This window comes from Anopheles marshallii, chromosome X (assembly GCF_943734725.1).
Source record: "Anopheles marshallii chromosome X, idAnoMarsDA_429_01, whole genome shotgun sequence".
Taxonomy (NCBI): domain Eukaryota; kingdom Metazoa; phylum Arthropoda; class Insecta; order Diptera; family Culicidae; genus Anopheles; species Anopheles marshallii.
The window spans coordinates 4,358,432-4,368,572 of NC_071325.1; the positions used below are offsets into that span (position 1 = coordinate 4,358,432).

General features: G+C 59.0%; 1 protein-coding gene across 1 annotated transcript; it reads right to left on the reverse strand.

Moving 5' to 3' along the window:
* Positions 1-1,961: 1,961 nt before the first annotated feature.
* Positions 1,962-3,503, reverse strand: LOC128716194 (uncharacterized). The gene has a single exon (XM_053811151.1). It carries the CDS (start codon positions 3,501-3,503, stop codon positions 1,962-1,964), a length of 1,542 nt encoding a protein of 513 aa, XP_053667126.1.
* Between the last annotated feature and the right edge of the window lie 6,638 nt (positions 3,504-10,141).

A 10,141-nucleotide genomic window follows, 5' to 3' on the forward strand; every position in this document is an offset into this window, starting at 1 on the left:
AGTCCTGGATCGCGTCAATCGGTCCACTGACGCCAGAGATAGTCGACTTTAAAGTGCAGCGTAACGGTGTCGGTGCGTGCGTGTGACCACCACCCGCGGATCGAGCCGCGGTCTTTGTCGCGGGGTGGTGCCGCGAAAGTGGGCGGCGAGCAATTTCTGCAGCACCCCATCGTGCGGCATATCGAAGGACGCGTCTCGAAAAGACGAGTCCGAAAAACACCCCCCCGACCACCCACCACCCACCCCCGCCCCCACAGAGCGCGAAAAGTGTGGGTGAAAACGGTTTTTCCCGGTTTTCACCCACAAGGAGCGGAGTTAGCGGCTCGGCGTGTTCCGCGAAAGTGTGCGGGAGGAAATTCCGCATTTTTTGCACCCTCCCCCACGGCCCGGAAACAAAAGCGGGAGCAGATACGGCGGAAAATCGCGTTTTTCGCGGTTTTCATTTTTCTTCCGCACCCCCCCAAGTGGGGGCTCAAACAACGCGCCCCGTCGCCGCGAGTCGGGTTAACACCCCCCCGACCACCCACCACCCACCCCCGCCCCCACAGAGCGCGAAAAGTGTGGGTGAAAACGGTTTTTCCCGGTTTTCACCCACAAGGAGCAGAGTTAGCGGCTCGACGTGTTCTACAAAAGTGTGCGGGAGGAAATTCCGCAATTTTTCCACCCACCCCCACGGCCCGGAAACAAAAGGGGGAGCAGATACGGCGGAAAATCGCGTTTTTCGCGGTTCCGAAAGCGCCGCTGGCGGAAAAGCGGTGCTTTCGTTGCCTTGAGCGTGGCCACTTCGCTGGGCAATGCTCGGGGGAGGACCGCAGTAAGGCCTGTATCCGGTGTGGCGCGGCAGGCCACAAGGCTGCAACTTGCATCGGGCAAGTTCGATGCATCAAGTGTGGCGGCCCGCACCAGATTGCCTCCGCCCAGTGCAAAGATTTGGCCCAGCGATGATTGAAGTGCTCCAGATCAACATCGGGAAGAGCAGGAGCGCACAAGACCTTGCGCTCCAGCGTATGAGGGAGGAAGGAGTAGACGTCATGCTTGTGACGGAGCTCTACGCAGTGCCGGCCAACAACGGCAATTGGGCGTCCGATGACGAACTGAAGGCTGCGATCGTCACCAGCGGCCAACGGTTCCCCATCCAGCGGGTGAGGAGCGTGCAACATCCCGGCATTGTGGCAGCCGAGGTAGCGGGCATCGTATTCATATGCTGCTACATTCCGCCATCTGTCGGCCTCCCGGACTTTGAGCGGCAGATGGACAGGCTGGAGGTCCTAGCGAGAGGTCATCCTCACGTCGTCTTGGCTGGTGACTTCAACGCGTGGCACGGGGCCTGGGGGAGCGAGCGTGCCAACCTTAAGGGTGAGGCGCTCCTCCAGACGGCAAACAGCATCGGTTTGGAGGTCCTCAACCGTGGAACGGAGCCGACATTCCTGGGCAACGGCGTGGCCCGGCCCAGCAGGGTGGACGTCGCTTTCGCGAGTCCATCGCTCTGCCGACCGGATGGAGTGGCGGAGGTCATCAGCTCCTGGCGGACGCTAGACTGCTACTCCTATAGCGACCACCGCTATATTCGGTTTGCGGTCGGGCAACAGCCTCGTGCTGGCCAGCGGCCCGGACGGGGCATTCAGCGGTTGGAAGGCGTCGAGGTGCGGGAGGCGGGTGTTCGCTGGCGAACTCGTCAGTTTTGCCCCCGTACGTTCAAGCTGGCACTAGAGGCGACCCGTTTTGCCGATCGTGTGACGGATGCGGCAAGCCTGGGGATGGCGCTTACGGAGGCTTGCGACGCCAGCATGGCGAGGATCCGGCAGTCGCAGCAGAGGAAGAGCGCCAACGTGTACTGGTGGACTCCGGCCATTGAGGAGCTGACTGAGCGCTGCCGGTTGGCCCGGGAGAGACAGTCCTTGGCCCTTGACGAGACGTCCGTTGAATTGGCTGCGATGGAACATCAGGAGGCGCGTGCTGCCTTAAGGGTGGCAATTAAGGCCAGCAAACAGCGGCAGTTCGACGAGTGGCTGCAGGCCCTGGCTGCGGATGAGACGGGACAGTGGTTCCGGCAAGTCCTTCTGCGGTTTCGGGGCAGCTGGACGGCGCGAGAACGTGTCCAAGCAGCGCTGGTAGACACACGCGAATGGCTCAGGGTACTCTCGGATGGCAGCCGTTACCGCAGCGTTCGGAATTCCGTCGAGGCCAGGCGCCTTCCGCGGATGCAACTCGCTCGCTATCGCCTGGAGCTCCGCGCAGCTGATCGGACGGACCGGAGTGTCCCCTTCCGAAGGCGCGACGTCCGGCCACTCGACCGGGGGATGCTCCGGAAAAAGCTCCTCGACGATCCGCTGCAACACCGCTGGATCACGTTCTCGCGCCGTCCAGCTGCCCCGAAACCGCAGAAGGACTTGCCGGAACCACTGTCCCGTCTCATCCGCAGCCAGGGCCTGCAGCCACTCGTCGAACTGCCGCTGTTTGCTGGCCTTAATTGCCACCCTTAAGGCAGCACGCGCCTCCTGATGTTCCATCGCAGCCAATTCAACGGACGTCTCGTCAAGGGCCAAGGACTGTCTCTCCCGGGCCAACCGGCAGCGCTCAGTCAGCTCCTCAATGGCCGGAGTCCACCAGTACACGTTGGCGCTCTTCCTCTGCTGCGACTGCCGGATCCTCGCCATGCTGGCGTCGCAAGCCTCCGTAAGCGCCATCCCCAGGCTTGCCGCATCCGTCACACGATCGGCAAAACGGGTCGCCTCTAGTGCCAGCTTGAACGTACGGGGGCAAAACTGACGAGTTCGCCAGCGAACACCCGCCTCCCGCACCTCGACGCCTTCCAACCGCTGAATGCCCCGTCCGGGCCGCTGGCCAGCACGAGGCTGTTGCCCGACCGCAAACCGAATATAGCGGTGGTCGCTATAGGAGTAGCAGTCTAGCGTCCGCCAGGAGCTGATGACCTCCGCCACTCCATCCGGTCGGCAGAGCGATGGACTCGCGAAAGCGACGTCCACCCTGCTGGGCCGGGCCACGCCGTTGCCCAGGAATGTCGGCTCCGTTCCACGGTTGAGGACCTCCAAACCGATGCTGTTTGCCGTCTGGAGGAGCGCCTCACCCTTAAGGTTGGCACGCTCGCTCCCCCAGGCCCCGTGCCACGCGTTGAAGTCACCAGCCAAGACGACGTGAGGATGACCTCTCGCTAGGACCTCCAGCCTGTCCATCTGCCGCTCAAAGTCCGGGAGGCCGACAGATGGCGGAATGTAGCAGCATATGAATACGATGCCCGCTACCTCGGCTGCCACAATGCCGGGATGTTGCACGCTCCTCACCCGCTGGATGGGGAACCGTTGGCCGCTGGTGACGATCGCAGCCTTCAGTTCGTCATCGGACGCCCAATTGCCGTTGTTGGCCGGCACTGCGTAGAGCTCCGTCACAAGCATGACGTCTACTCCTTCCTCCCTCATACGCTGGAGCGCAAGGTCTTGTGCGCTCCTGCTCTTCCCGATGTTGATCTGGAGCACTTCAATCATCGCTGGGCCAAATCTTTGCACTGGGCGGAGGCAATCTGGTGCGGGCCGCCACACTTGATGCATCGAACTTGCCCGATGCAAGTTGCAGCCTTGTGGCCTGCCGCGCCACACCGGATACAGGCCTTACTGCGGTCCTCCCCCGAGCATTGCCCAGCGAAGTGGCCACGCTCAAGGCAACGAAAGCACCGCTTTTCCGCCAGCGGCGCTTTCGGAACCGCGAAAAACGCGATTTTCCGCCGTATCTGCTCCCCCTTTTGTTTCCGGGCCGTGGGGGTGGGTGGAAAAATTGCGGAATTTCCTCCCGCACACTTTTGTAGAACACGTCGAGCCGCTAACTCTGCTCCTTGTGGGTGAAAACCGGGAAAAACCGTTTTCACCCACACTTTTCGCGCTCTGTGGGGGCGGGGGTGGGTGGTGGCCCCTTCAGGGAGCTGGATCCGCAGAACGCCGTCGTACATGACGTTCCACAGAGTCAGGCCAAGGATTGACCCCTGTGGAACGCCTGCCGTTACCCGACGTGACACCGGGCCGTCAAGGGTGTCGTACACCAGCTCCCTGTCGGTGAAGTAGTTGCGGAGCAGGAGTTGCAGCTGCGCTGGAACCTCCCTCTCACGCAGGGCCATCGCAATCGCCTGCCAGCTGGCGGAGTTAAACGCATTCCTAACATCCAACGCCACGACCAGCAGGCAGCGCTTATCCCGCTGGTTCGTCCTTCCGTAGGACATCGCGCGCTCGCCTGCTTCCACCACCAGCTGGATCGCCTGTAGGGTGCTCCGCTGCTTCCGGAAGCCGAACTGGTTCTCGGCCAGCCTGGGTGACTCCGGATCCTCCAGGTGCTCATTCAGCCTATCCAATGTTGTCCTCTCGAAGACCTTCGCCGGGTTGTCGATCAGGCAGATCGGGCGGCAGGATGAAGCTTCACCCGGCGGCTTGCCCGGTTTGGGCAACAGCACCAGCTTCTGTCGCTTCCATTCGCGTGTGTCTACCAGCGCTGCTTGGACACCGGCATCATTCCACGCGAATGGAAGCGACAGAAGCTGGTGCTGTTGCCCAAACCGGGCAAGCCGCCGGGTGAAGCTTCATCCTGCCGCCCGATCTGCCTGATCGACAACCCGGCGAAGGTCTTCGAGAGGACAACATTGGATAGGCTGAATGAGCACCTGGAGGATCCGGAGTCACCCAGGCTGGCCGAGAACCAGTTCGGCTTCCGGAAGCAGCGGAGCACCCTACAGGCGATCCAGCTGGTGGTGGAAGCAGGCGAGCGCGCGATGTCCTACGGAAGGACGAACCAGCGGGATAAGCGCTGCCTGCTGGTCGTGGCGTTGGATGTTAGGAATGCGTTTAACTCCGCCAGCTGGCAGGCGATTGCGATGGCCCTGCGTGAGAGGGAGGTTCCAGCGCAGCTGCAACTCCTGCTCCGCAACTACTTCACCGACAGGGAGCTGGTGTACGACACCCTTGACGGCCCGGTGTCACGTCGGGTAACGGCAGGCGTTCCACAGGGGTCAATCCTTGGCCCGACTCTGTGGAACGTCATGTACGACGGCGTTCTGCGGATCCAGCTCCCTGAAGGGGCCACCACCCACCCCCGCCCCCACAGAGCGCGAAAAGTGTGGGTGAAAACGGTTTTTCCCGGTTTTCACCCACAAGGAGCAGAGTTAGCGGCTCGACGTGTTCTACAAAAGTGTGCGGGAGGAAATTCCGCAATTTTTCCACCCACCCCCACGGCCCGGAAACAAAAGGGGGAGCAGATACGGCGGAAAATCGCGTTTTTCGCGGTTCCGAAAGCGCCGCTGGCGGAAAAGCGGTGCTTTCGTTGCCTTGAGCGTGGCCACTTCGCTGGGCAATGCTCGGGGGAGGACCGCAGTAAGGCCTGTATCCGGTGTGGCGCGGCAGGCCACAAGGCTGCAACTTGCATCGGGCAAGTTCGATGCATCAAGTGTGGCGGCCCGCACCAGATTGCCTCCGCCCAGTGCAAAGATTTGGCCCAGCGATGATTGAAGTGCTCCAGATCAACATCGGGAAGAGCAGGAGCGCACAAGACCTTGCGCTCCAGCGTATGAGGGAGGAAGGAGTAGACGTCATGCTTGTGACGGAGCTCTACGCAGTGCCGGCCAACAACGGCAATTGGGCGTCCGATGACGAACTGAAGGCTGCGATCGTCACCAGCGGCCAACGGTTCCCCATCCAGCGGGTGAGGAGCGTGCAACATCCCGGCATTGTGGCAGCCGAGGTAGCGGGCATCGTATTCATATGCTGCTACATTCCGCCATCTGTCGGCCTCCCGGACTTTGAGCGGCAGATGGACAGGCTGGAGGTCCTAGCGAGAGGTCATCCTCACGTCGTCTTGGCTGGTGACTTCAACGCGTGGCACGGGGCCTGGGGGAGCGAGCGTGCCAACCTTAAGGGTGAGGCGCTCCTCCAGACGGCAAACAGCATCGGTTTGGAGGTCCTCAACCGTGGAACGGAGCCGACATTCCTGGGCAACGGCGTGGCCCGGCCCAGCAGGGTGGACGTCGCTTTCGCGAGTCCATCGCTCTGCCGACCGGATGGAGTGGCGGAGGTCATCAGCTCCTGGCGGACGCTAGACTGCTACTCCTATAGCGACCACCGCTATATTCGGTTTGCGGTCGGGCAACAGCCTCGTGCTGGCCAGCGGCCCGGACGGGGCATTCAGCGGTTGGAAGGCGTCGAGGTGCGGGAGGCGGGTGTTCGCTGGCGAACTCGTCAGTTTTGCCCCCGTACGTTCAAGCTGGCACTAGAGGCGACCCGTTTTGCCGATCGTGTGACGGATGCGGCAAGCCTGGGGATGGCGCTTACGGAGGCTTGCGACGCCAGCATGGCGAGGATCCGGCAGTCGCAGCAGAGGAAGAGCGCCAACGTGTACTGGTGGACTCCGGCCATTGAGGAGCTGACTGAGCGCTGCCGGTTGGCCCGGGAGAGACAGTCCTTGGCCCTTGACGAGACGTCCGTTGAATTGGCTGCGATGGAACATCAGGAGGCGCGTGCTGCCTTAAGGGTGGCAATTAAGGCCAGCAAACAGCGGCAGTTCGACGAGTGGCTGCAGGCCCTGGCTGCGGATGAGACGGGACAGTGGTTCCGGCAAGTCCTTCTGCGGTTTCGGGGCAGCTGGACGGCGCGAGAACGTGATCCAGCGGTGTTGCAGCGGATCGTCGAGGAGCTTTTTCCGGAGCATCCCCCGGTCGAGTGGCCGGACGTCGCGCCTTCGGAAGGGGACACTCCGGTCCGTCCGATCAGCTGCGCGGAGCTCCAGGCGATAGCGAGCGAGTTGCATCCGCGGAAGGCGCCTGGCCTCGACGGAATTCCGAACGCTGCGGTAACGGCTGCCATCCGAGAGTACCCTGAGCCATTCGCGTGTGTCTACCAGCGCTGCTTGGACACCGGCATCATTCCACGCGAATGGAAGCGACAGAAGCTGGTGCTGTTGCCCAAACCGGGCAAGCCGCCGGGTGAAGCTTCATCCTGCCGCCCGATCTGCCTGATCGACAACCCGGCGAAGGTCTTCGAGAGGACAACATTGGATAGGCTGAATGAGCACCTGGAGGATCCGGAGTCACCCAGGCTGGCCGAGAACCAGTTCGGCTTCCGGAAGCAGCGGAGCACCCTACAGGCGATCCAGCTGGTGGTGGAAGCAGGCGAGCGCGCGATGTCCTACGGAAGGACGAACCAGCGGGATAAGCGCTGCCTGCTGGTCGTGGCGTTGGATGTTAGGAATGCGTTTAACTCCGCCAGCTGGCAGGCGATTGCGATGGCCCTGCGTGAGAGGGAGGTTCCAGCGCAGCTGCAACTCCTGCTCCGCAACTACTTCACCGACAGGGAGCTGGTGTACGACACCCTTGACGGCCCGGTGTCACGTCGGGTAACGGCAGGCGTTCCACAGGGGTCAATCCTTGGCCCGACTCTGTGGAACGTCATGTACGACGGCGTTCTGCGGATCCAGCTCCCTGAAGGGGCCACCATCGTCGGCTTCGCCGATGACATAGCCATCCTGGCCGAGGGCTGCACACCAGAGGAGTCGGCGACTGTTGCTGAGGCTGCGATCGAGGCGGTGATGGGGTGGCTGGATGCGCGTCATCTTAGTCTGGCCCCCCACAAGACCGAGGCGGTGCTCATCTCGAGTCTGCGGCGAGGACGTCTGGAAGTTCCTGTGCGCGTCGGCGAAGTGATCTGCACATCGAAGCGATCGATACGCTACCTGGGGGTACAACTCCACGAGAAACTCTCGTGGAAACCGCACGTGGAAGCGGCCGCGGACAAGGCCCTCCGTGCGGTGGCGGTGGTCACCTCGGTAATGAGGAACCACAGCGGCCCCCAGGTGGCCAAGCGGCGATTGCTAGCAGGAGTCGCAGAGTCCGTCATCCGGTACGCCTCGCCCATCTGGGCTAAGGCGACCAATATGCAGTGGTGCCGCCGACGACTGGCCCAAGTACAGAAGCCGCTGGCACGTGGGGTGTCGAGCTCGTTTCGCTCGGTGTCCTACGAGGTGTCAGTGGTGATGGCTGGTCTGACACCGTACTGGCTGGTGATCCAGGAGGACGCAAGGTGCCACAGTAGGCTGCTGGCTGAACCTGGCACCAGCAGGAAGGAGGCACGAGCAATGGAGCGAGCGGCCACGATGATTCAGTGGCAGGACGCGTGGGACCGTGCGGCGGCAACACCATCGGCCAGCCGCTATCAGACGTGGGCACACAGCCTGATTCCCGACCTGCACCGGTGGACGGGACGCAAGCATGGGAAGGTGGACTTCCACCTTTCGCAGGTGCTATCCGGACACGGATTTTTCCGGGTGTAACGCGCGCGGCCATCATCAAGAAAATTGACAGTAGGCGAACTGTCAGAAGAGGGGAAATGTCGCGACACGAGGAAAAACACGGAAGAAGCGCGGCAGAGCAGTGGTAAAGAAGTATCGGAGAAGGAACGACTGAAGAATTTTATCCCTGCGCTACGCGATGTGAATTAATAAAGAAAACGAATTGAAATAATTTGGTTTTTAATTATCCAACGTGTATGTGAAGATCAAAATATCAGACTGAAACCTCCGAATTACCACATTATAAAATTCTTCATGGTAACACAAAATCATCAACGAACTAAAGAATTCGTCAGTGAATAATAGAATAGTTCGGTGCATGTTCCTTTCCACGAAAGGTTAAGCTAGGTACAATCGAAAAACCGTGTGTGTGAGGATTGAGAGTGTGAACTTCTGTGTGCGGGTTTCGCGAAAAAAGGCGAGAGACACGTGTTAGTCATTCGGGGAAAGTATACTGTATCCAAAGCGAGAGGCAACGGCCAGGACTATTCCTGAAGAAACACGCAAAAACACACAACGAAATCGTTTGAGAACGTTCCCCAAACGTGAAGCAAGGGAAAGGATTCATAGTATTCACACAACACACACACACCATACGCGAGCGTTGGTGCAAAGGTTTGAGACGAGAGAAGAGTGATCGTTCGTGGAAGGACAAAATTGGCGGAACAGGATTATTGTTGTTGTTGATCATGAAAAAGTGAGAACACGAGCTTGGTGAAGTTCAACGAACGGTCTTCTAAGGCGTGAAGCAACAGATAAGAACATTCGTGAACGATAACCTTAAACACGTGCGCGAAATAACATTTGTGAGTTCTGTGTAAGCTCATTTCTCAGCGCGGACCAAGCCAATAATCGCCAGTAAAATGAGCGAAAAGAGTGTCCAGAGAGGAACACGGCGTGTTACGCGTAGCGAGTGTAAACGAAAAGAAGATGAAGCGCTAACTTTGTCTGTACCACCGGCGTTGTTCGATACAACAATGGATTCTGCGCTAACGTCCGAAACAAAAGTGCCCAAAGCTAAGCCAGATTCTAAACATGCAGAAGGATCGCAAATTACGCGAGCTAGTAGCAATAGGAAACTGTTGTTACAGCAGATCAAGGAAGAAGAAGAGCTCATCGAAAGGAAATTGGCTTTAGTTAAACGACGGAACGAACTCATGGCTCAAGGTACTGAAACAGCGTCCAGTAGTGGCAGCAGTATGAACCAGCAGGAAAGGATAGAAGAATGGTTAATCAACGCCGAAACAACAGCTGAAAACCAAGAAGCAGTGGATGCAGTTCCACTGAAAAGAGAGCCGTTAACGGCACCACAACCATCACACAAACCGACAAAGGCACAATGGGCAGCACGACAGTCAAAGCTTTCTGACTTACCCAAATTCGAAGGAAGTCAAACCGCATGGGCATCGTTCATTTCCAATTTCAACCGCACTACCGAAATGTGTGGATACAACAATGATGAGAACTTGACACGATTGAACAAATGCTTGGAAGGCAAAGCTCGAGAAACAGTCGAATGTCTTCTTATGCACCCGGAAAATGTTCCCATGATAATCGACACCCTACGACTAAAATTCGGACAACCTGTACGTATTATTCACGAGCTAACCCGTAAAATTTTCTCTCTTCCATGCATTCAAGAAGGAAAATTCGAAGAAGTTGTAGACCTAGCAGTAAAGGTGAGAAACTACTGTGCTACTGTGGAAGTATGTAACCTTAAAGGTTACCAGTACAACGAAACGTTGCTCCACAAGATAGCTAATAAACTCCCTCCTACGCTACAACTACGATGGGCGGAGTTCTCGCT

Bases quoted from the DNA above. Each gene is read 5' to 3' on its own strand.
- LOC128716194 (XM_053811151.1), bottom strand. From the start codon at position 3,503: ATGATTGAAGTGCTCCAGATCAACATCGGGAAGAGCAGGAGCGCACAA.